General features: G+C 40.4%; 1 protein-coding gene across 2 annotated transcripts in view; it reads right to left on the bottom strand.

The window, feature by feature from the left end:
• Positions 1-16,624, bottom strand: part of Dsc2 (desmocollin 2) — a 28,006-nt gene extending 11,382 nt beyond the window's left edge. For both annotated transcript variants that reach the window (XM_027404380.2, XM_035439063.1), the window contains exons 1-6: positions 16,556-16,624; positions 8,362-8,446; positions 7,138-7,337; positions 5,481-5,600; positions 3,654-3,809; positions 450-594 (exon numbers count right to left, since the gene is read on the bottom strand). In XM_027404380.2, coding sequence (XP_027260181.1) covers positions 450-594; positions 3,654-3,809; positions 5,481-5,600; positions 7,138-7,337; positions 8,362-8,446; positions 16,556-16,624 — 775 coding nt within the window. The remainder of the gene's footprint in view (positions 1-449; positions 595-3,653; positions 3,810-5,480; positions 5,601-7,137; positions 7,338-8,361; positions 8,447-16,555) is intronic.
• Between the last annotated feature and the right edge of the window lie 11,126 nt (positions 16,625-27,750).

Here is a 27,750-nt window from a genome sequence, read left to right as displayed (position 1 = left end):
ACATCCAACCAATCTTGGCCTGAGGATAACAAGACTGAGAAAAATCTTTGTACTGTTCTCAGGGACTCTTGATCACGCCCAGAATACTGCCACCCATTTAGTCATTAGGAGTTCAGCAGACATGTCTCCAAATGCTGAATGGCTACACCTACAGACACTTCCCTTAGAAGCATTTCATTTACTCTCAGAGAAACACAATTTCTTTCTTGAGGCAACCAGATGCATGTAGTTTGTTTGATAATCTAATCTACAGATAACCCATTTACTGGAATAAGAAACTAAGAAACTGCAGCTTTTCAAATGAGGAAAGTAGTGAAAGAGAAAAAACCTCCTCCCAGTACCCACATTTATGCCACCACAGTGGGCTGTTTTTCTGTGGTCACAGAGAGGCTCCATTTATGAACCAAAGCCCATCCAAGCTGCCCTGTATCATTGGTGTGACTACTTACCAACTGCACTGTTTTCCAAAACCGTGAAACTGTATAGTGTCTTTGTAAAAACCGGGTAGTTATCATTCTCATCCTCTACCTTAATGATGAGGGTCAGTGGATACTCTGGGGTATACCCATCTGGAGTTGTTGCAAATGCAGTCAGCTGCAAATAAAGTCAGGAAAAAGTGAAAATTGTTGTGGGGTAATCTTTTTGTACATTGTGAAAATGTATTTTTGCCAAGGCTCCTTCTGATTGGTTTATAAAGAGCAGACTGGCCAGTAGCTAGGTAGGAAGAGATTATGTACAATTTTAGGGGACAGAGAAGTCTCAGGGAAGAAGCAAGAGGAGTCGCCAGCCTGACAAAGAGGAAGCAGGACACGCAAGAGGAGTGGTAAAAGACACAAGTCATGTAGATTGAGAGAAATGGGTTAAATTATAAGAGCTAGTTAGGAACAAGCCTAAGTGAAGGCCAAGTTTTCATAATTAATTAGTCTCTGTGTCCTTTTTTTGGGTGGGTTGTTGACCTAAAAAATAATCCATCTACAGAAAATGACCATATTTTGTTTTGTGATGCTGGGGACGAATTTCAGGGCCTCACACAAGCATGCTCTCTCCACTGAACTACACACTCAGCAACCCTGCAAATGATGCTTGAAAATAAAATGTGCCTGAAGATTGCTTTGACTCTCATCTGGAGACGACTCAGGCTTAGAGCACTTCTTTCACTGTCACTGCTTTGGGATGCACACATGACTGTGATGTGGAAAGATGCACCGGATGTCCTGTGATATTGATCTAGTATACTAATATGCATGGTTTTAATTTCCTCACTATTGCTGTATGTCATCCATAAGTATAATGCTTACTATTATTATTTACCAAAAACATTGATTTTTTGTCCTATTATTTTAGACACATAGATTTTTAAGTATAACTATTAGATATTTCTTAATTTACACTACAAATTCTGGGCACAATTAACTGGGATATGATTTTATTTTCTTTTATTAGTATTTTAGGTACCACCATTGCTGGACTTATATATAACGTTTCCTAAGAATGTTTGCATTTGAAAAGCAGGAGTTAGAAAGAACAAATGATTGGCTACAGATGTTGCATAAAGGGCTCCAGCAGGCCTGAGCATGGCAAGCACAGCCAAACATGGCAAACATGGTACCCTTTCCCTCTCCTTTGCTAAAAACTGTTAGGTTGTATTCCTAAAGCTAGCCCCCTAAGTCCATGCCCTAATTTGATCGCTGACTCATTCCCGAGACACATCCAACAATCAAAATTCATTATTTGGTCAATAGGCTCAATCAGGATTTACCAACTCACCCTAGCACAGACTCCCCCTTCTTCTCCTTAAAAGCTCACTCTTAGAAACTCCTGCTGCTGCTGCTGCTGCTGCTGCTGCTGCTGCTTGCTGGCTACCTTTGCCCAATCCAGAGCCAGCCACTGCCCCCCCCACACACATGCTTGTCCCTTGTGGGTAATAAATCTCCTTTGTGCTAAGAAAATTGTGTCTCAGTGTGTCTTGTATGGACTCTGGGGCACCACCCTTCTTTACAATTTATTCTTTTTAATTTTATAATGCATATTTCAAACCTAACCAGTTTTATAACAAGTATCATAGAAACAGCAGAACATTATGGATACTTAGAAAGCCACACTGCAGCAATCCTAAACTTGTACACAGAACTCAGAGCTTGCATGTCTATACAGTTAGTTTGGTTTCCTTGAGAAGAAAGAATGAACTCATCCAAAATTGTGTAAAATAATGGGAAATGAGATAAGATGAACAAGTCCAGCAGGGAAATCATGTCAGCATGAAGTCAGGTTTTTACAGCAAAAGAGATATTCCTGTTGGAATACATTGCTGGCTGGTTAGAGGTTGCAGTCTGCCATATTCTGGCAGCTTTCTCTAAGTTCAGCAACATGGAACTCCCTCCCTCCACAGCAAGGCTTCCTGCTCTCTAGATGCCCTTATCTGGAGACTGTCCCTGGGCCTGGAGGACTCACCTTATCTGAAAGCTATCTCTAAACCAGATGCTGGTTGATCTTTATCTTGACCCTTGGCACAGACCCCTGCTAACAAGACTTGTGCTAAGGAGTTCTGCTATAGGACCCTACTGCCACATACTAAGCCTTAGGATAGCAGAGTTCACTTAATGCAAATTAGGGTTTGTCCCTCGGCTCCCCGGTTGTATGTATTCCTTATATTCTGGAATAAAGATGAGCTGATTCACTGAAATCTGTCTCCATTCCTGCTCATGGGCCAAATACAAAGCTTTCTTTTAACCTTTATGCCTTTTTCCCTCTTGACCTGGTGGCCAACAGGCCAAAGGGGGAAGGACCCCCACATATTCCCACAAGGGAAATCCACAGAACATCTGAAAGACTGAGTGAGCTATGCTAAGGGCTCCCCACCCTCCTGACCTCACTGTAATCAACTGTCCCACTGCAAAGGGCTGGGGTTCAGCTAACTACTGAGCCTCCCTTGACTCCTGTGGTAACCACATTCCACAGAGAGCTTCTATATCAAACAAATGGGTTGCCAAAGTTTTTGCTCCTTTGGAAAATTAAAACAGGAAAAAAAAATCATAAAACCAGGAATAACCTAACAGAATTGAATTTTATTTATTCCACTTAATTTGTTTGTTTCAGGTCAATTCATTTGTAGTTAGAGCACCAATGAATACCTCAGGGAAAAAAGAAAAGTAGGTAAACTGAAAGAGAAAGACGCAGTGGATAAAAGTTCATAACTGCTATGCTGGACAGTTTTATGTCAACTTGACACAGCCTGGAGTCCTCTGAAAAGAGGGAACCTACTTTAAGAAAATGCCTCCATAAGATGGGGCTGTGGGCAAGTCTGTAGGGCATTTTTTTTTAATTAGTGATTGATGGAGGAGGGCCCATCCCATTGCAGGTGGAACAATCCTGGTGGAAGAGTGTACCGGGGTCCATAAGAAAGCAAGCTGAGAAAGCTGTGATGTGCAAGACAGTAACCATGTCTCCTCCACAGCCTCTGCATCAGCCCCTGGTCCAGGTTCCTGTCTGTTTGAGTTCCTACCCTATCCAGACATCCTTCAGTGATGGACAATGGTGTGGAATGCTAAATAAACCCTTTCCTCCCCAGCTTGTTTTGTCACCGTGTTTCATCACAGCAATAGAAACCCAAACTAAGACACCTGTTAATACAACACATGATCTTTACACCTTACCTCAAAGGACTCATACTGCTCACGATCCACGGGACCAGTGCAAAACAGGTTTCCAGTATCTCTTTCCACATAAAACAAGTTTAGAGGTTCTCTATCAACTCCTGGGCCTCTGATGGAATAGTATATGGTGTAGTTTTGAGCTGTATCAGATTGGATCTAGAGAGTAGATATTATAAGCATGAGACAGATCTTTATTTCAGCAGAACTTGCATGAGTATTTTTATGCTGCTACACTGCCAGTTACTAGAGTAAACAATAGTCTCCTCTCTTATTCAGTATTAGAAAAATGTAGCAACAGAATAAGGAATCATGACTGAAAAATTTCAAAAACAAGATACTTGCAAAATCCTATAGCAGAATCCTACTTTTCAAATCAAGGAATATTGTGAAGACTGAACATTATATACATGAATCAAACACTTGGGACTTCTCTGGGTTAGAAAATATAGCAATACAAGAGTGAATGATTATCTATTGACATGCTATTTAAGTCCAGAGATTAACTTGCAATTGGCAAAGTATTTTAAAAAACTGTTCTCCTCAGCTATGTTAGCATATGCCTGTAGCTGCAGCATGGGGAAAGTAGAGAAGGCAGAACTAGGAGAAAAGTAACCCAAGGCTACAGAACAAGACCTGTCTAAGTGGATAAGACAGACTCTGAAAGACAAACATAACATTTTCTCTTGTTTATAAATCTATATTTGTGTGTATGTATATATGTATATATATATATATATATATTTATTTATGTGTATGTATGTGTGTATATATACACTAACCATATATATATGTATATACATTTAAAATATGCATAACCATTTATGTATGACATAAAGCAGAAGGGGGGCTGGAGGAAGAAAGGAGACTGGTAGGAGAGGAAAGAGAGAAAGAAGTGAGTGGATTATGGTAAAAATACACATATGCTTGAAAGGACCCGTCTTTGTGAAGCTTAACGGCGAATGAAATGAATACAAACTGAGCTCCATGGTGAAACCGTGCCTCAGACTGGGAGTAAGGGAAGCTCCCTGCTCTTGCAGAAAACCTGTTTGATTTCCTGCTCCTACAGCTATCTATAACTCGAGTTCCAGGGGATCTGATGCCCTTTTCTGCACCTCCCCACAGGACTACATGAGAGTGATGCACATAAATGCACATAGGCACACACAGACATAGACCTAAAACAAATCCTGTTTGAAAAGAAACTGACTTGGTAGATGGGGACTTGTAGGGAAGATAAAAAGAAGCAACAGGCTAGTGAGGGAATGAATATGAGCAAAGTACAAAGAAAGAAGTAAATGATGTAATGGTGAACTCACTGTGTGCACTCATCTACAACCTAATTTCCAAAACTAGGAGGAAGGGAAGAAACAGGCTTGGAAATAATCACAACAAAGCCTGTCTTTCTCCTTCAGGTCTGCAATTTTAATCTTTATGGAGGCATACATTTTTAGATTTTATAGGCTGTGCCCAGCCTATGTGAAATACTTGTTGACTGGGGGGAGGAGGAATTAAAGAAACATGCTTTAGAATACTAGGTGAACTTTACAGTTCCTAAAGATTACTTTTGCATGACTAAAGCTGAAAAATGTATACTCATCTGTTAAGAAATACTTACACATATATGTTGAAACATGATACTCAAACCTTCCATTCCATGCAACTATTTTACATCTTTTTTAATTACTAAGGATTCAACCAAGGTCTTGAGCATGACAGGCAAGCATTCTGAGATACATATTCAGCCCTCACACCACTATTTTTAAATAGCTATTAATTATTGTTTTGAAAATGGGTATGACAAATCTTAGCAGCCAAAGTAAACTATACCTGCTGAAGAAACAATGGGAAGGGACCCAAAGAATTCTCTAGCATGGAACAGGGGATAGGAGCCCATCTTCTCTTGGCACGACTGAGGACTTTCTCTGTGTGCAGTTTTTTATTTAGTACCTGGATTTAGAAGACAAGAAAGATAAACCTTAATTGTTAAAGTCAATGAAGATTTCATCTCCAGACATTAGACCTGACACATTTGTCTCTTCTCATGAAGATTGGCTAGGGAGGTGTAAACCCATGGTAGTGCTTCAACACCAAACTAATCTTCACTACTGTAGAAACAATAATGATAATGACAAAGAATATGACTTGTTGATGTTGTTGTTGTTATGCCAACCAACCTCTTGAGAAAATACTTTGATAGAAATATGGAAGAAAGATAGATGGGCTAGAGGAGTACATGCAACACTGAAAAGCAAATTCCTGCTGCCACATTGCCATGCAAGAACACAAGAGGATGAAGATGCAATGAGAATAACTGGGATAGCATCACTCCCATAGTTACCATAAGCACAGTCCACTCACCAGCAGCTAGACAGAGCCAGGGGACCAACAGAGATCTGTCAGAACGAAGAGAGAAATGTGGTGACAGTGCTCAAACTTCATTGAAGAATGGCCAGAGACTGAGGAGAGATTGTCTTTGGTGTCACAATCAATAGGCACATCCATGGTCCAAACCTCCTCCCTTGTTATCTGTCTTCTAAGACTACAAGCCATGCTAATGGCACAGGATCGTAAGATGTTAAAAGTGAGGCAAAGCAGGAAAGCTGTAGCTGTGTCCAGGAGTCTGAGACTCCTGATAGTCAGATCCCTCTGAGGTTAAGCACCTCAAAGCCACAGTTAGATTGTTCCTGCTGTATTAGAAACTAAGGCACAAGAGCATTCTCCCATGCATATGCCCTAACACCAGGTCTCCATTCTCCAAGGCCTGACATGTCATTTTATTACTTGCATTGTAGCTTGATCCCCACACACACACACACATACACACACATACCCACACACTCCATTTGCGGGCTTTTCTAGAGGATCACGGAAAGAAAACCCCCCAAAATCAATGTGGTCCATCATAACTTGACACCAAAAAAGGGTCACCTTTACCCTAAAATGTGCTACCCATCTTATGAATATTCACAAACTTCTTTAAGATCCACAACACAGAATTCACTGGGCTGATGACTGCCTTGGGCAGCACAAGCCAATCTCTCTGTGGGGTGTTTGTTTGCTTGCCTTGGATTGGCTAAATAAACATCTGCTTAAACTATCTATGTTTTGACTGAATTCTTTTCTTCCAAAAGACAAGACCCAGAGACCCCTTTAACAATAATATACGTGAGGGAAAAAGCTTTAATCAAGAGGTAGAATTTCCAAATTTGTTTTTGGAAATTCATTCCAAAAATTAAAAAGTGTCTCTTGTGTCCTATCTCAAGTTCTCAATGTAGCTTATCCCAAATGAGAGGGATGACAAGTTGTAATGACATGCATTGCACAACCAAGCCTCCCGCCTTCACTACACACTGTTGACCCACAGTTTTCATTCTTCTCCCACCCAAACCACCCAACTCTTCTGCAGTTCCAGGTCTTCCTTGGTGGTGTTAGTTAACCCCAAAGAGACTGCATCATTACACTTCCTGCATATCATCTCACTTACCTCTACTGGACCCTCTAAATGGACAGATAGCTGCCTTTCTTCTTGGCTGTCTGAGTTGAAAAGCCATATAGTAAAGCTTCTTTGGCCCGAGGACAAAACAACAGAATTGGTTGTGAACACAGAACCATCTTCTAAGACTTGGAAATCAGGATCACTCGGATGAATGAGATTTGCAGATTTAAGGCAGTCCTTGAGGTTCACTAAGGAAATAAACACAGCAGTCACTTCAGCAACATAGAGTTCAAAAGTACATACAGTATGCCTGTGGGGAGTGGGGGGACAAAACACTTCAACCACATTCCCAATGGAATATATAGTATTTTTAAATCATATATGAAACTATATGGTTCAGGTCCTCCCTAAACACAAATATTGCTTCTAATGCTTGTTTTACACCTGTTAAAAGAGATATTTCTCCTGAAACAAAGGCATGTGAGCTACAGTATCTGAACATTTGACACAACACTAAAAAAGTTTTTTTTTTTTTTAACTACAACTAGCTATTGGAGATTACAGTTATTAAATTGAAATACTACTTAAGTCTCCATTAAATGCAAAATGGTTAACATATTATGGCCACATTGGGTTGATTTCTTCTTCCCTATACAACTAAGTCTTATAAAGAATTGACAGGCCAGTAAATATAAGGGAGGGAGTAAATCTGTTGCCCTATGTTAGTACAAATGCACATATGCACACACTTACTTAATAAATTAAATAAAATAAAGAATTTATTGATGAAAACAAGTACATGGGGCTAAAGATATAGCTCAGAGCAGATTGTTTGCTCAGCATGTGTAATGGCCTGGGTTTGATGCCCAGTACACATAAATAAGTAAATAAGTAAATAAATAAATAATGAGATGGAAGAAAAATGCAGTAAGATATCAAAACATTTCCTGATGAAAATCCAAACACAATATCATCAAACTCAAGAAGTAATTTCAATATTATTTCTCAAATTCTTAGAAACATATTTAGCGTATAAAATATCTTCCAGGCAATATAAATGTCAAAAAAATATGTTATTATTTAAACTTAACTTTTTATCTTCTTTGGGTAAACATATTTTTCAATAAAGATATGATATAACATGTGTTAAAAATGACTGCACTGTTCACTTTTAACTATAAATCATAAATCCTTCATGGTCCTAAACGTCACAGTAACTTTTAACAAAGCACACCATATTAGGATTTATCGCACACTGCAGCTGCTCTTTACCTCGGCCAACAAATTTCTCAGCAGGTAGTTCAGAGGGGACCTGAAGGACCACTTCTTTACATGCATCACAGGCAAGTGCAAGGATCTAGAACAAACAAATTAGTGTCACACACTCACAGGACTAATGAATGGAGTTCACCTAAGTCTCAATTACATAGCAATATCCATTTAATTACATAAAAGAAACATTAAGTACTTAAATATATATGTATAGTTATACAAAATTTATTTGACTTAACAAAATACGGACTATGTACTAGAGTAAGAAACCAGAAATATACAAAGTAGATGGATCAAAGGGTAACACTTCCCCATGGCTCCTTCTTTACAAGGCACTTTATAAACTCTGGGAACCACATTCTTTTTCAGGACTGTTTTTGATTTGTAAAATGAATTTACTAGCGTCTTCCCTGACTGGGACAGCAGAGTGAGGATCCAGCAGCAACATGTGTAAGACTGTACCAAACACATATAGGAAAGAGAAAAACATAAATTCACCATCCCATCACACTGTTTCCATAAACGTTCACTATCCCAGGAGCTACAGAGCCTAAGTAATAGTCTGCTGAACCAAACCTGAGCACCATTACTGAAAGGCACTGTAGGTGCCACGGAAGGGGTGGGCAAGATCTAGGTATGAGTTTATACAAACTGTGACCTTATTCTGAAGACACACCTTCTCACTGACAGCTAAGGCCTTTGTAGAAAACACTTGCCTTCACTTTAAATGATTTAGTGATCTTTGGGGAGCCAATTTCAATTGATCATGCATATGAAAACCCAAATTTGATTCTGTTGGGGGTGCTTCTGAGCGATGTATGCTCCACTTTCTTCAGTTCACCAAATGATTGCCCAAAGCAAGGAAACCAACCAGCACCATGCTGCTAAGTATGATGTCCTTTATCATAAACTAAAATCAGCTATGTTTGAATGAAAATTCTCATTTTAATATATCTTAAACCTGTAGTTATCCAATTTAAACTATATAGGAGAGATCAAACAAGACCGAGATTACTTTTTATTTGCAAAATTGAAATACCCTGGCCCCCCCACAAAAAAAGACTTAAATTGAAAGTAAAAGGAGGGAATTTTCACAGGCTGCCTAGTCAAGGGAGCAGAGACACAGCCAGATGTTTTAAGGATTGTGACTCAAGGAGACTGACAAAGAATATCTCATTCACTCAACCAACACTTATCCATTCAACCAACAGTCGGGGATAAGGAGGTGCTAAGCTGAGTCACAGGCTCCAGCAGTGAGCAAAGCAAAGACCTTGCCCTCAACAGATCACTTTGCAATGCGCCAACAAACAAATAGAAAAGTGCATAAATGCCACACCCCACCAAGCCAGATAGCAATTATGGGAGAAATAAAGCAGAGAAAGATGATAGAGAAGGCTGGAGTCTACATGAACTGAGGGAAAAAGCAGTTCCATACTTAAAGAACAGTCTGGAACATATTAATTAGGATGTAAAAATGTCATGGTGAGAAGCACAGGTTTCGTTCTAAGTGCAAAAGAAAGAAATGCTGCATGGAGCTGCAGAGTGGCCTTATCTGGTGTTCACAAGCAGTCAATCAGCTGACTTCATGACAAGACCGCAGACACAAGGGAATAGGAGACAGGACAGCAACTGCAAAGGTGTAGCAGTATTCTAAGGTAGAGTCATGGTACTTGCTCTGAAGTCTTAGTGGTAGAAGTGTTGAGGGGCCCAATTAAGAATTGGCCAAGAATTGGAAACAGGACATCCATTCATTCACACATTCAACAAATTTCATTGAAAGTCTACTACATAGTAGACACCTAGCAGCAAACATGATCTGCATGAAAATTCAACCCCAAGATAAGATATACTTGTATAGAAATGCCATGGCAGGGAAGTACAGGCTGGTAGAGGAAAGCCTGGAGAGCCAGCCTCATCTAGGAACCAGATGAGATTAACTGAGGAGTGGCCATGAGTCAGTCATGATAGGAGAAGGACAGAAACCTAAATAAAAATCTATCCTATAGTGGTTGGTTCTCAACCTGTGGCTTTCATCCACTTTATGGGGGTCGAGTGACCTTTATACAGGGATCACTTAAGACAATTTGAAAACACAGATATTTATATTACAATTCATCACAGTTGCAAAAGTACAGTTACGAAGTATCAGGAAATATAATTTTATGGTTGAGGGTCATCACAACATGAGGAACTGTATTAAAGGGTCACAGCATTAGGAGGGTTGAGAACCACTGCTGTAGTGACTGACACATATAGCACAAGGAGCAAAAGAATTAGAGTGATTCTGAAGAAAAAGTGTAGAGCACTTTCTGAATAAAGTCAACAACCTATATGCACTTCCTCTCACGCGTTCTAAGGAGCTGCTATGGTTGACAAATGCCCTGGGACCCCAACGGCATGCTTTCTGGGCACTACATCCAACCATTGAGAGGCAACTGGATGGTGTGAGCGAGACTTAATCAATGGCTATAAATGAATGTTTTATTTAATGGCGTTGTTAGGAGGTGGTGTAAAGTCAGTGTGGGCTCCTGATTCACCTAAGGAGGTCACTGGAGGTCACTGGTGTGAAAGGTGGATCCTGTCCTGCCTCCTTGTTTTCCTTTTGGCTTAATGTTTACCAAGAAATAAATAGCTTTCCTTCACCATGACCTTCATCCATGATGTTTCTGCCTTACATGAGCCTTAAAGCAATGGTATCAGTTAACCATGGACTAAAACTTTTAAAATTCTGAGCCAGAATACATCTTCTTTCCTGTAACATCTTTTTGTCAGGTGTTTCTCAAAGCACTGAAAAAAAGTGACACACACACACACACACACACACACACACACACACACACACACACACACACACACACACACACACACACACACAATTTGTCTGCAGTAAATAAACTGCCCAAGCAGGTTTCTATCAGAGTTTGGTAAGTCTGAACACTGTGGAGAAACAAATCAGGGGAAAGAACTTTCATTTCAATGAAGGCATGTAAGAAAACTCAAAGAATGTCATGAGAAAACTAACTAGCAACGATGAGTAACAAGATTTTGAAACATCATACAGCATCAAAGAACTGATCAAAGTAGCAAAGCATTGAAGGACATGGTCTGCAGATAAAACTGAAACCCGGACAACAGGAAAGAAGAGTCAGAAATAACTTCTGACCTGCTGAGATTGGCTCTGGTTTCTTGTCCTCACTAGAGATGGAGGAAAATGAAACACGGGATACACCTACAGGAATGTACAGGAAGCTACTCTCCATTGCACCTTCAATAAGAGAGAGCGCCATGGTTAATGTGGCCTTTTTGCTTGGGTCCGGGATCTGTATTCAAAACCATGGCTTGAGTAAAAGAATCTTTTTTATATTATTAGCACAATGCCACAGGGAAAGCATGGGAAGCAGCCCCACTATGGTGGTTCCTCCTCAGTCGACTGAGTGGACACACACCCTCGTGTATGTCTATGAGACACTTCTAAGAGGTTTAAGAAAGAGAGAAGACCCATCCTGAATGCTCGTGACCCCATCCCAAGGGCAGGGGTGCAGTACAGAGCAATGAGGAAATAGGCTGAGTGCCAGCACCCATGCGCTCTGCTTCTAGATGCCTCACTCTTCTTCTGCCACGACATTCCCACCAAGAGACTGTAGCCTCAAACTAGAGCCAAAATAAACTCCTCCCTTAATTGCTTCTAGTCAGGTATTTGTTCACAGCAACCAGAAAAGCAGATGATATCATCACTAAACCCAGAAACATAATAGGTTTTCTAAGGTCACCATAGGTGCTTTAAGTCACATTGAAAAAAGGGTAGACAACAGAGCTAGGGCTTGCCAAGAGGGGAGAATATCTCTATTTGCATTTGCTTTGACTTAACCTACAAAACTGAAGCAAACCAATTAATGAATCACCATGAGAGAAGCAGCTGCTAAAACAGTTATCACTACTCTTGCTGTCCATAAATGAAACCAGTCATACAGTATAAAAGAAGTGGTTTTCTAAAGCAATGAAATGTGTGGAAATGCCAGGGAGTAAATTCAGTACTGTGCCTACAAGGTTAACTGCTGTCTGCTTGCTGACTGTGCTCCCCTGCTATGAATTCCCCATGAAAAACCCTCCAATTTCAGAAAAACCTAAACACATTTCTGCAAAACAGATAGGTGGATTTACACAGAAAGAAAAGTGAGTCTAGTGCACAGTAAGAAAAATCAGCAACATACATACATAAATCCTAAATTAAAACTTTATGATCCCCATAAAAATATCAACACAGTATTTCCTGGAGCTAAATAAGCTGAATTAAAAGGACACAGGAAAAAATATGGAAAAGAGGGGCAGCAAAGGGTTATGTAGACATTAAAAACATATAAAATCCTATTAAATAAACAAGACTATGTATCAGTATGTAGATACAAAGTATTAGTTACATGATTTATGAAAGACAAATGCCATGCCTGCCTACACCTGCTCTATTTACAGTCCACAAAGGACATACACAACATTTGTCACTAATAATTTGTTAGTCTTCTATTCATCACTTTCTTGCCTAGGTAGCATGTTGTCAAACACTGTTAAGTGTGAAAAGGAATTTCAATGTTGTTTTTAACTCACTTTTCCTTATTTTTATATTTTATATTTTAATGATTTTTTAACTTCTAGAATTTGTCTTGTCCTTATTCACACTAGAATTTTTATTTACAACTTATCAGAAAATTTTAATGTATTACAACTGGCCTTTAAAATGGCTTATGCTGTTATGTTTGTTTTCACTTGGTTTTATTTTTGTGTTTTTACTTTAGAAATTCTGTTTGTTTTTATATTATTGCCTTTCCCAACTTGAAAAATTTGAAATTTGGGTCATAGATAGGCCTTCTTAACTGAGAATTTATAGGACTCATCATGTTTCTCCTGTATCCACATGGTGTCACCTTGCATTTTAATAGTTCATCTATTTGGAGTTTCCTGTGGTGTTTTGCATAAAGTATTGATTCAATTTTATCTTTTGCAAAACTTCTGCCTAGCTCAAGTAGCCTCAAAGTCAATCTCAAAAAGATGCTACACAGTTATCTCAACCTTCCTAATGTTGTGACCCTTTAACACAGCTCATGTTGTGGTAACTCGCAACCATAAAATTATTTTCATTGCTATTTCATTACTGTAATTTTGCTACAGTGATGAAACATAATGTAAATATCTGTGTTTTTCATTGATTTAGGGTTTTCAGCCCATAAGTTGAAAACCACTGATGTAACATGACATCAACTATTAAATAGCTTTCGGTCTAGCCCTATATAACCTGTTTGGAGAGGACAGCATCTTCAAAATCACAGTCACTGGCATTGTATTCATCCTCTCTGACTCTGGTACTCCCATCCGTAAATATGCCTGTTCATGTATGACCAGCATACAACCAGGTTTATCCACTAAGACAATATTAGCAAGAGCAAAAACCAACAACAGAAGCTATAGATTCCAGCACACAAACCCATACAGTATCTGAAGATGAACTTATTTTGACAATAAAGAATTAAGAGGAGTCATGAGGAGAAAAAAGCTTCTAGACTTTTCCATGAGGATAGAGGCACACAGGAGTTCTACATCTGTGTAGAATCTGACACCAAAAAAAATATCATTTTGAAATATAATAAGTGGCATGCTACAGAGCATGTACGTAGAAATATAAAGGCTTGTTGTTTAAAGGTGATGTCTGGAACAGCAACATGATTTTAGGATAATGTGATATTTTAAAGCACAAAGTAGATTAAATTACGTGGGGTAGGGGGAGAATGTACATGTGTGTATATTCCAAGAAACAAGACTTAGAACAAGGCTCCCCCAGAAAATTAGCATTTGCAAGTAAGAAAAACAGTGTACAAACAGACAAAAGTAATAAACAGAAGGCAGTGGCTAGGGCATGGGGCATAGGAAGAGGAGAGTCCATGGCTTAACAGCTATACAGTTTCTATTGTATAACACACAAGCGTCCAGATAGCTGTTTACAGCACTATGTTTGTATTTAATTTTCTCTTACTGTACACTTATAGCCCTCTCAAAAGGGAAGATCTCATGCTATGCCATTAACTCATACACAGAAAAAATGGGGTGGGGGATGAAGAAACAGGGTAAGGAGTCAGAATCTGGGGGTCAGTGAGTTTTTTTCTAAGGTGTTAATTTTCAGAACAAAGAATCGATCATAGGGGACAATTATGTGAAGAATAGAACTCATCACTTGAACTTGTCAAAAAAGATCTTAGAAGGCTGTAGAGAACAAAGCACCATTGCAGCATTCAGGAAGAAAGTTCCAGTGGTTAAGACACTATGGGGTGGGGCAATACTAGGAAGTGGAGAGAAGCTGACTTGTGGAATGTCAAAGGATTACCTGAGTGTATGGGAAATAGGAGACATGAAGGAAGCCGCACCCCCTCCCCCAAAAAAGGTATTCTTCAGTAGACCTGGCACTTCTCACGCCCTTCTAAGGCTGGCAAAACTCTGTTCATATGCACCCCACTGGAGCTTAGAGCAACCTGAGGAGACTACACTGTCCTACTTGAAAGCAAAGTGCCAGTAACCAGAACAACCCACCCACACCCTGCTCAGCCCCCATTCCTGGACTCTGACATTAAGAGAGATCAGGGATTGAGGATTCTACTTCAGCCTATTCATCCACAGCACTCACTTCTCTTTACAGGGTCTGAGGCATGTGCCTTTAGGTGTACCGGTTTGCACTGAGCAATGCTATACCACAAAGTTAACTAAGCATGCCTTTTCTTTCAGAGAGTAAGTCCTGCTGTATGAAAGGAAGTGGCAACTTCCCTCACCAGATACCAACCAAAGTTCATTCTTGGTCATCAACAGCATATTTTGTGACCATTGTTTGCCCTCGGCTGTTTCTTCAGCCATAAAACCTTGATTGTGAGATACCTATCCCTACCTGTGTCCATGGATTGACCCGGGGAATTGTAATCAAAAGTTTAAAGTCCATTCATGCCTTGGAACTGACATTCTAAATCCAGTAATCAACCACATTTTCAGTAACTAAAACCGCAGGAATCCCTTGTAAAAAGAAAGTCCAGGAAAAATGGAAGGCACCCTAACCATTCAGACACCCACCCACACACACACAGACACAACCACACACATGGTTCCCTGGGTTCCTCCAGGCTTCCTTCACTTACACACACACACACACACACACACACACACACACACACACACACACACACACACACACACACACACAGAGAGAGAGAGAGAGAGAGAGAGACACAGGGTCCCCAGATTTCCTTCATGGACAGCTTGAGCCTACTGCTGCAAGCAAGAGTAAAGGACATTACCAAGTTGGTTGTTCTTTTGCACCTAGCACAGTGACTTTTGCTTGTCCAAGGGACTCATATAAAACTACAATCTGGGGCAGTCTTATCCCTGACTCCCCAAAGGCCTAATCCTGGGGTGAATTCTGCATGCTTCTGGCTTCCTGGAGAGAACCAATCCTGTCTGAAATAAAGCCACTTTTCTGGCTCACGCCTCAGAGGAGACTGTTTTTCTTCTTAAAGGAGAATGAATCTGAGCAGACTTGAGATGAAGAATGCAAACTCCTCCCAGGACAAGATCTCAGGGCCAGTTCGTTCACTTTTCAGGGATTTAGGGGATCAGTGTCCACCCATCTCTCTCTCTCTCTCTCTCTCTCTCTCTCTCTCTCTCTCTCTCTCTCTCTCTCTCTCTCTCTCTCTCTCTCTCATTCCATCTCTCACTTCTCTCTCGAATCCCAACCCTGGTCCAGAACCCTCAAGAGCAACAAGTCCTTTTTTTGACCCCAAGGACACCACACTGGCTTTTGTTGTCGCCCCCTGGGCAGCTGGCCTCAGTCAGGAAGGCGGGCATCCAGGGCTCCAGTGACCTGCTCCAGACTCCTCTGCACAGCCCCGGCGCACCCTGCTCTGCCCAGGGAACCCCGAGGCGAGGGTTTTGGCTGGGCTTTCGCGATCCGCCCCCAGTCTCCAGCCGCGCGTGCCTATTACAGCTCGCCGCAGCACTCCCTCCCCTGCGGGACCTTGGCGCCCGGGTCGCTCTGCTTCCTGCTGCCCTTCCCTCACCTCCAACAACTGCAGTTTAAGACATCGCGAGTCCCGATGACCCCACCTGGGCCAGCCGCCCCGGCCCCGATGCCCCTCTCCCCGTCCCTGGGATGGTCCCCGGAGCTCACCGCTAGGGTCAGTAGGGGCGGAAGGCCAAGGGTTGGACACCGCAAGCGCGCAGCTCCTGTAGCCGCCATAGCCAGCCCAAAGGACAGGTCGCCGCCCCGCACCCGCTGCGCAGAGGTGGAGCGCGCACAGGCCTCTTTCTCGCGCTTGTCTGATGCTCCCGCCTCAGTCCCGAGGGGCTTTTCCTCTGGCCGAGGGTGGAGCTCCAGGCAAGTCCAAAAGACTCCAATTGGCCACTCCTTGTTATTTTTCTTGTGTCTTCATGGCTTTAAGAACTCAACCGGTGGGAACTTCCTCTCACCGCCACCCTTTCACCTGTACTAGGTGTTTCTCACCAGCAGACGCCACCTATATGTCCCTTGTCACCCCCACACCCCCACACCCCCACCCCGCCCCAGTGGCCGTCTGGCAGGATTAGTAGCTGGCCCTGCCCAGCAGAAGCCCTGACTGTACTAAGAGTCACAGGAGAGTTCTTGTCCTGGCCCCGCCCAGCGCACTGCCCAATGCTGGTGGAGGTCCCTGCCCTGGGGGGTCACTCCCAGACCCACAACTGCCCTGGATCAACTGGCTGAGTTACTCACAGCTGCCGGAGACCAGCCTGATAAGAGGTGAACTCAAGGAAATTCTATTGTGTAAAACAAAGTCTAACTGACAGACGGTAAATACAGTCCAGAAATTACGTAGATTGACAGTGACACAGGTTCTATAATTTAGCGGGAAAAGGAAAGAAAGGCCGGTGGAGAGGGAGGGAAGCAGGTGGAGAGGGAGGGAAGGAAGGAAGGAAGGAAGGAAGGAAGGAAGGAAGGAAGGAAGGAAGGAAGGAAGGAAGGAAGGAAGGAAGGAAGGGAAAATAACAAATCCAAAGTTACTACAGAAAACTCATCAGCTGAGGCCCAGCCGTCAGCTAAATGTGGGCTACTGATTTTCTCTGAGAACCTTGTCATATATGAACATGTTTTCTTGTGATTTTCTTCTGAGCATCTCCCACATGGGAGTCCCGGTACCAATTACTTTTCTCTGTGGTGTCATCGGGATTAGAGGAGAGTGAGCATCCTGTCTTGTCATGCACTTAAGCCTATGAATTACAGCAGCACTTAAGCAGGAAGACTGAGCTCAAGAGCTGTGTGCTTTGCACTCCTCAGAATGGGCTTTCTGACTCACCTCTGCACCTCTTCTCAAAGAGGCCAGGGAAGTTTCACAAGTAAGACAAACATGTCCCTTCGCTGTTACCTGCTTTAAAGACAGCAGCAGAAAACAAGTTTGAAGACATAACCACAGCACTTGATGCCGGTTCAATTATTGATAGTGTTTGCCCAGACCCAGAATGGTGTTAATAGCAATCACATGTTAAATTCAATGTTAAGGTCTAATGGTAAATGCCTGCCATGTTATTTTCTATTAATGAATACTATGTAAGTGTTCTGTTGTCTCCATAGCCATAAAATTATCAACAATTGCTAGTAAAAATGAACCTGGGTCATGAGTCTGAGTGTCATGCTTTTGTTTTCTTACTTCTTGACCTTCATTCATGTTTGCCCAGTGGTGATTTCATGAATGCCAATCAACTCATTGGTGATGACATCACAGTGTCGAGCTCCAAGCTTTCCAGAAAGCACAGAAGCCATCTGGTTTCAGCATCACAGCTCTTAACAATAGGACATTGCCAAACTCTTGCCTACCTTCAGTCTCCAATACCTTTGGGATGGCTCATACTCTTTTTCATTCCAGAAAGGGGTGAGAGAGCAAGCGATCTGACAGTTCATCTCAGAGATACCAGATAACAGAAACTTATAAAATGTAGATTTCTTATTTGTTCATGAAAATTGACTTAAGGGATTAGATGAAATTTATATATTCTAAGTAAATGTTCCACCTTAATGGATTAGACTAGCTGACCATTGTAAATTCCTCCAGTTTTGAAACATCTTACCATGAAAGTGTGAGAGGCGTAGACAGATGTGGCTTTTTGAGAATGTCATTTGGCTGTGAACATTAACTCTGCAGACATATGCCAGCTCTGTTACTTTACCACAGAAGTCATGATTGACTTCCTGTCCATCTTGCACTGCTTTGAGAACTCCTGGGGCACCAGCACTCACATTTGAAAAGAAAAGCGATCCTATGGCACCTTCTCCATCGAAAACAAAACCAGTGAACTGATTGTGAGAGACTTACCAAGAGACAGCTGAAGACAGAGGTTGCTTACACAGATATCAAAGAGAGTCAGACACAAAGAGAGGAAGAATGTACAACTCAAACTCGAGGGCCCAACTCTACCCAATAGTTTCACAGTCTTCTAGTTTCCGAAGCCAGAAACTAAATACACTGCAGTAAATGAGCAAGCAAACAAAATGCCACTTACACAGCTGTGTGCACAAACTCACCTGCCACTGAGCAGGTTAATTCTTGATAAATCCCCACCTCCACCTTCTGCCATTGCCAGAGTCCATGAAAGAGAACCCTGTGGATGAATGTGGCTTTCAGGAGGACTCTATCTATCCAAGGTGTGTCCCTAACACAGAATGGACAATGAAGCAAGGATGACACAAACCAACAGTGGAAAATAAAACAAGATTCAAATGCTCTGCTCAGATCTCAGGGATGGATGAAAGAGTCAGTCCAATGACAACAAGGGCACAACTCTTCTCTGCCTAGAGGTGTCATAAGGATTAAATGATTTGGTGTATGATGCACTTGGAATAAACACTCTAAATATTCCTTAAGTTCTTCAGTGTCTGTTATTATGGGCACCCCTCTTCTCCACACTGTGCTACCCCATCTCTGGCCTCTTATATTAATGCTCCATTTCATTCTTGTGACTGTCCCCTGCTTTTCTACCACTTCCTAAGGAGACTCTCCATTTGGTCTAGGACTTGGTTCTATCTAATGCTGATTCACTCATCACTTGTAATCCTTCAGCCCCTTCTCAGCAGCAAGCGAAGACTTCCGTTGTCATCTACCACTTAAATATTCAAAACTAAAATGGGATTGTATATGGTTTGTGTACTTTTCGAAAATTTGCATCAGTTTTAAAAAACGAATTTGTTTGTAACACAAAGGATACATTTTTGCATTTTTGTTATATAAACTATTTACTTTCTACTATTGCACATACTTCTATGAGCTTGCTTTTCAAAATTAGTGTCAGTGAACCAGAATATATTCATGGGAGCCAGTAATAGAGAGTGTGTTTGAGTTTAAATCCCAGGTCAAACAAGCCAAGATCATCTGTCCTGGTTTTTCCTCTTTCTTGTTGGCTGTGCCTATGTATTCTCTTCTGATTATATGTAGACTGTCCCTTGTGCCTTATCTGACTTATAAGTATTGCTGTACTCTAAGTGTTAATACAAACACACACACACACACACACACACACACACACACACACACACACACACCTGTGTTTTTTAGGTCTCTGCACTCATAGACTTCATTTGCTGTAAGTGCTACAGTGTGTTGTTTTTTTCCACCTGGCTTCTCCTCTGTCCCTCAACAGGTTAACTCCTGTCTACTCTACAAATGTCAGCTTTCATTTATCCCCAAACAATGTAAAATTCTCTTCAAGGAACTAGTTCAGAACACTTGTCATAATTATCATGATAAATTTGTTAATAAATTAATTAATTTCTAATTAATATTTCTTTCTCACCAAAGATTACATTTAATGACTATGCCCTTTGGAGGAGCTCACCTTTATGGATCCTGCATTAGCACACTTCCTAAACACCTAACAGTTAAGTATTTGTGGAATGAATGAGGAAATGAGCAAATGAATGAATGGCAAATACACAGCTCATTTGGACACATTTTTGATAAGTGATTCTTTCCTTTTTCTACTCTCCGTGTATACCAATATATTAGACTGATGTCTTGGATCACATTTACTAGAGCATGAATTCCCAATACATATCAAACATACCAAACATGTTTAATTGAAGCCTACAAAGAATGAACACTGTCCCTGTAAAAGAGTAGACAAATACACTGGTTGGTTTTAATTTATAAATTAAGAAAGATGAGGGTGCAATAAGAACTAAGAACTTAATATCTTTTTTATTTTGGTTTTTTTTTTTTTTTTTTTGAGACAGAGTTTCTCTGTGTAGTGTTGGCTGTCCTGGCACTCACTCTGTAGACCAGGCTGGCCTTGAATTTAGAGATTCACCTGCCTCTGCCTCCTGAGTGCTGGGATTAAAGGTGTGAACCACCACCTGGCAAGAACTTACTGTCTTAAAAAATAAAATAAATAAAGGCTGCAGCAGACCCCACAATGCTTAATTTTGATTATCCCCTGAGAGAAATTCCATAAAGGAGAAGATCCTCCCCCGGGTAACAAGCACCTTCAGAAGGAAGTGCAGGCCATTTGCCTCCCCCTGGTGAGGGCACTCATTCTTTATGCTGCTGCCTTAACCCCTCATTTCAGTTCCCAGCTTCTTTGGCCTTGGAATGTGAACCGAAGACCAAGAGCCTCCAGCCTCCAGTGTCAGATTAGGACAACTGAGGCATCCAGCCAAATAGACAAGTTGTAGGGTTCTTGGCTTCTCAGGCAAGCAGACAAACATTGTTGGACTATCCAGCCTCTATCATGTAAACTGTTCTCTTCTTTGGTAAGGTAGATGCATTCTGTCAGTTCTGTCCCTCTGGAGGATCTTGCTTGATACAGACACCCCGAGGGAAAGAAGAAACCACTGAGTGATGGGATTCAGAGAACAGATGTGTGGTTCTATAAAAATAAAACTGGGCCCTTACTCAACCCCATATGCAAAGTAGCTTCTGGCTTGGCCAATCTGTGCTGTGGCTGCAGATTCATAGTTAAGAGAAGACAGTGCAAAATAAACAACTATATCCCAAGAGGTAGAAAGGAATTTTCAAAATAAATCCAAGTCTCTTCTTCCATGGCAGGGAAGCACCACCTTTTTCACCACTAAGCTCAGCCTCTCCTCTTGTGCCATCATCCCATTTGCTCCCACTGCTCAAGGTCATTTTGGGAGTAATTCTGTCCCTTCTGTCTTACATCATTCACTAAACCCTCTCAGTCCTCCCAATAATACCAAGGGATGTCAAAATAAATCTCTACCTCTCTCTATTCCATTTCTCCTGCTAGCCACCACATCCCGTTTCTTTGATCTCCTTTCTAGAAAAAGAAATCTTGAATAAATTTGTATTTATTTAAGTTTGAGATTTCTGTTTAACAGAGACCACTACAGCAGTTCTTCAGTAGCAAGAAGACATGTTTTGTGACACAAACAAACAAAACATAACGAGATAGTCGAGGGAGGGACTTCAACACATGTGCAGGAATGTAACAGAGCTTCAGATGACAAATGTACAAGAAAGGGACAGGGCATTTTAAAACAGAGGAATCTCAGAGGCTACCAATGTGTATTTCAAGAAATAAGAGAACAGTTGCTAAAACATTAAATTATCCTTTTGCCAAATAATTGTAAAAGCTGATGTTGTGAACAATTTGAGAACCCTGATAGAATTACAATTTTAAAAGAAGGCTGAGCAATCCATCAATGTACTCATTTCCTGTTGATTGAGCAATTGTTATCTTATTGTGCAATTCCTAGAGCTTCTCATTGTTTTCTATAAAAAGAATGTTTGTTGTGAGTATGTTAGGGACAATCTGCATCACCATCTTCAGGAAGCAATAGATAAATCACATTGTCGATACCCCCCATTGATCCCTGTTCCAAGTCAGGAACACCAGGCTCCATATGCCATCATGAGTGGTTCTTAAAAACAGAGTCTAGTTCAATAGCTAAAATAGAGCATTTCTGAATTAAATGTAAATATAAGTGAGCAAAGAGTTTACAACAATAGCAAGGTTTTACAAAATTATATTCTAACCTCCTCATGGTGGTAAAACATGAGTTGGAGAAATACATGTGTGCAAGGTGGGGGCAAGGGAAAAGGTGCTAACAAAAAGAAAGAGAAATTGATATATTAAAGTGTGTTTTAAGAGGAGCATTTTATAGTAAAATGTTTTATGAGGAAGTTGAATAGTATATTGCTTTTTATTATGTGTCTTTTTGTTAGTAGTATAGACTTGTTTCTATCCTGTAATGAGGGATAATAATGAAATGAACTATTACAAGCCAAGTGAGTTTAGAAGATGCCAACATTGATTCAATGGGAGTAGCTAGAAGTCTTGGGTGGTACATATAAACAGGATATCACAACTGGTAGAACACATGTGTGGCTGTTATTTTTGTCACACATAATCATATATTCGAGGATATTCAAAAACATATTCCAAATGATAAAGAGACCAAATATCCTCAAGGTGGGCCAGATTCAATATGTCATAATCTATTAACAAAAGATGAAAACACTAGGTAGCCTGTAGAAAAAAATGAGAATTCAAGCTTCAAATTAGGTAGGTCAACCAAATCAGTAAATTGTGATGTTTTATGTGAGGTATGTAAAGAAGACCATTTCAAGTCACAAGTAGTAAAGTATTTTATTTGCCTGTTGGTGGTGGCACTTGCCTTTAATCCCAGCATTCAAGAGGCACATAGAGGTGGATCTCTGTGTGTTCAAATCCATCCTGGTCTACAGAGCAAGTTCCAGGATAGAATCCAAAGCTGCAAAGAAACCCTGTCTCAAAAAATTTATTGGAAGATGTACTTTAATAGAAGGAAAAAAAACTTGAATAAACAGGCCTGAAATGCTAATCAACCACTAAGAGGAAGCCACTAAATTCTGTGCCCAATAGAAAATTGTTCAGTAGATAGATTCTATAACCACTGCTTATCTGAGACTCTGCTGTTCCTTAGAGCTTCTTAGGAATATTACAAGCCCATAATGAGTTTAAAAAATCTTACTGAAATTCTAAGCATATGACTGGATAAGTAACACTAAAACAATAAAAACAACACAGAATGAAGAAACTGATGAATAGAATTGATAGTTTAGAAGAACCCAGTAATGTACTTTGAAATTATTTTATTTACTTAATTCTAATATGATGGGAGAAGTCTTTCTGTGTATATGTTTCTTTTATTGGTTAATGAATAAAACACTGATTGTCTGATTGGCCAGGCAGGAAGTGACATAGCTGGGCAGAATCAGAATATAAGCAGGGACAAACGAGAAATTGCTCTCTTCTCTTCTCTGTGGACCTGCTGAGCCAGCCATCATCATGTAGCAGGCAATGGAGTTGCAGGTCTGGTAAGCCAAGACCATGTGGAAATACATGGATTAGTAGTTATGGGTTAATTTAGACAGGGCTAGCCAATAAGAAAAAATAGCCAATTGCCAACAGATTTATAGTTAATATAAGTCTTTGTGTGCTTATTTGGGGTGTCCAAGGGCAACTGCAGGACCTGCTGGGCCAAGAAAACTCACATTACACTACTATTTAAAATATTAATTTTAAAAAAGAACTATTAATTCAACTATAGCTTATGTTATATGAATAATCTTAACTGGTAATATTTATGACCAGTTTCCACATGCTCAAGGAAAATTGTTCTTTCAAACTTCACAACTAAAATGTGAAGATTTAAAACTTCAAGTATGTATGGATGAATATTGGGGTTTCAGAGTGTTTGATGGAGCAGCTGACAGACAGAAGAAAGAAGCAACGGTCACTGTGCCTAGAAGATATAATGGAGAAAGATGGAAGCAAAAACAGTAATTGTTGATGGGCACACTCACCAGGCCCTCTTCCTTTTTTCTGTGTTGGTTGCTACCATTATCCAGTTTAAAGTCATGAAAACACTCTCCCTAGAGCTTTTTATTAGAAATCTTTGGATACCTTTTCTCTGTTTAAAACTTCAGAACATCTGCCTGACCTGTTACTGACCTGCTTTCTGTTTCACAGAGCAATTGAAATTATGGAGAACCTCAGAAGGTTCTCTCCACCTGTACTCAGGGCACTTAAGGCAGATGTATGATCTCTTCTTCTACTCCTTGTAAGCACCACCCCTTCACAACTAAAGTCAGGTTCTCTTTATGTGCCATCGTCTACTTTCTACTCCCAGCTGCTCAAGGTCATTGATGGAAAAATTCTGCGTCTTCCTCCCACTCATCCACTGAACCACCTGTATCTTCCCAATCACATGTGAAGAAAAAGAAGGAAAGCCCCTATCTTGCTCCACCCTATTTCTTCTAGTAGTTACTATATCCCAAGAATAAAGGGATGTTCTTAAAGTTGGGTAGAACAGGCATTGCTTTTAGCTTTGTTTTAGTATCTGAATTGCAAGAAGCTAGTCAACCCATCATTGAATATATCATTCTCTTGACTTCTGTCTTTCCTTCCCCATATCATTAATTGATGCCTTTTCTTGTATAATCCCTCAGTATTGCTGTGCCATGGGACTTAGTGCTGGTCCTACATCATGGTTCCCATTATTCTCACTCCGATGTCAGCTTCATCCAGTCTCCAACTTTAAGTCTTGGCAGGATGCTGAGACCAGCATCTCTAAATCTGTTACAGATCTCTCTCTCTCTCTCTCTCTCTCTCTCTCTCTCTCTCTCTCTCTCTCTCTCTCTCTCTGGATTCTCGTTTCCGACTACATATTGCAGTCTTAACTCTGGTACCAAAAGGTCTTGCAAAATCCATCTTTCTGCTTTCAGTCAAGACAAACATCCCCTTTCCACTAGTTAAGCAACTTTTTGGTTCTTCTTTTTTTCTTTCATGCTAGATCCAATGAGTAAATCCTACCAAAGGCAGCTGGGAAACATACCTGGACTTCACCTTGTTATCACCATCTCTATCAACACTGTTCTGATTCAAACTGCCATCATCTCTCAAGATTATGCCCAAAACCTCTTATTTGGCTTTCTTGTTGCCAATGTTCCTAACTTTAATTTGTTTTCAACCAAGCAAATTTGTTGTCTTTGTCATTAAATAGTGTAGGACTGAATCTAACAGCACAGTCCTATAATCCCAGCCCCCAAGAAACTGAGGCAAAAAAGACCAGGAGTTAAAGGTTAGCTTGAGCTACATACACAGTAACTTTCTCAATAAATCATTAAGAATTAAAGACATGTAAATAGTTCATAATGTTAATTTATTGTACTAAGGTCTTCTAAAATTCTTTCAAACTTTTAAAAAGCAAAGCAAAAATCCCACAGAGGTTTCTCACCTCAGTGAGACCAAATGCCAAATCTCCAACAGTCTCCCAGATTTGAAAGGCCAAGTATTGCATGGCTATTCCAGTGTATTCACAGAAGGCATAAGAGTCCTCTCAAGAGTCTTTCCACAGCCTGTTGCTGTTTTCTGGAAGATAAAATGTGTCTCTCCAACCATGTAGGCTCCACTCAACCATGTCCACCTAATAGAAAATAAGCCACCTCTTGGTCATTGGATTCTTTCAAATTTTCTCACTTTGTTTTTCTTTCTGTGATAGTTTTATTGACTATAACTCAAATTGTTCTCACTCCTGTTAATTATATTTCACTAGAAATCAAGCCCCAGGACTGGGGCTGGTAGCTCAGTTGGTAGATTGCTTGCCTAGCATGTAAAAAGCCCCAAGTCTGATACATGGCAACTCATAAACGGAGCATGGTGGTGCATGTCTGTAATCCCATCTCTCAGATTTGTGGAGACAGAAAGATCAGAAATTCAAGGTTATCCCCAGCCACATGTAAAGTCTGACAACAGTCTGGGATACTAGAGATTCTGTCAATGATGATAATGATGAAAGTTAACATATTAGTGTGACTTTCCCAACAGTATCTTAGAACCTAGAGTCAGGATAGGAAAACTTAGGTGAGTGGGAAGAAATAGACAAGGGACAAAATGTTTGGCATGTCCTTGAGCATAAAAACACACAGTTGAATATCCACACAGAATGAAATATATCACACCATTATAGACACTTCTTAGTGTAACTGCTATGTAAAAAGCAGCTCTGGTCCTGAATGCACTTCTAACCCTTAGGATAGATTACGCAGATACTAAATAGTAGCAAAAAGGCACATATAGTGTGCCCTTTATGACTAAATTAGAGACAGAAAGGATTTGCCTGAAACTCCCATAAACTACTCATGTTCAAAGTATTCTAAAGTCATCATCACCCCAAAATAAAACTGAGCTCTGTTGTTTTCCTCAGTGAAGTTATTGACTTTGTCATACTCCCACTTGGTCAAGAAACTAGAGTCAGAGGATTCAGCTTCTGTTCACCTCTAGGCCTCCTGCCAAGCTTCTTGATCATGGTGCACTGGACTATTTATTGCTATGTGACCACCTCACCTGGTCTTCCAGCTCACCACCATCTCCCACCAAATCTTTTAACATCAGTTTCCTAGCTGTACTTTGGGGCACTTTTGCTTCTTGACTGTTTGTTTCTGCTATTTTTTTTTTTACCGTTTCTTGTCTCTAGTCTTTATTTCTGCATCAACAAAATGCTATCCCCTGCCTTGCTTGAGCCATGCCTCATTTTTCCACATACAAAAAGTCCTTGACTCTTCTATGTGACTTTTTTGTCCAGTTATATCATTATAACCAATTGAATAACTGTCATGATTAGATTTGTAAATCTATCTTCTGTCTCTAATTTCCCAGTCATTACACAGCCAGGAAATTGTAGAGTTCTAGATTAGTATTCTGTCTCGACAGTCACTTTAAAGCAGATGTGATAGTTGAAGTTACATTGGTCATCTTGTGTTTCTGAAGTTTTTTGTATAAAAGAAAGTAAACAAAAAATGATTTCAAGAACATTAAGTTGCCTCCATAAGAACCCTACATTTGCCTTGCTTTACACTAGAGAAAAACTAATTTTACTTTGTTTAAGCCACTGTTCACCTGTCATTACAGACTAATACAGGTCCTAGCCATTCTATTGCAATAAACAAGATGTTTTATATAGTCTACAACGTAGAACAACAGAATTCCAATGCAGTTCACTGGGAGCTATAACAATCATTAGTCATACAGCAAAACCACATAATTGTCTTGTCACAGACTGAAACTACCACCATCTCTGTCAAGTTCACATTTACTGGCTCTAAGGCTGAAGTTTATTCAAGGAAACATAGAAAATGGTTTGGGATTGTAATGAAAATGAAGAGACAGACTTTTGATGAAATGAACAGTGAAATCATACCTTGGGCTATGAAATTGTCAGACTGCGGGCAGCTAGATCAGTATCACACCATTTGACAGGAGTACTCACAGGGGCAGAGAATAAAACACTACAGACATAACATACTGTGTTTTAACCAACGTACACTGGCAGAAGCTGTT

Source organism: Cricetulus griseus, chromosome 2 (genome assembly GCF_003668045.3).
Source record: "Cricetulus griseus strain 17A/GY chromosome 2, alternate assembly CriGri-PICRH-1.0, whole genome shotgun sequence".
NCBI lineage: Eukaryota > Metazoa > Chordata > Mammalia > Rodentia > Cricetidae > Cricetulus > Cricetulus griseus.
The sequence above is the reverse complement of the archived record's forward strand: the minus strand, read 5'-3'. Positions and strand labels throughout refer to the sequence as shown.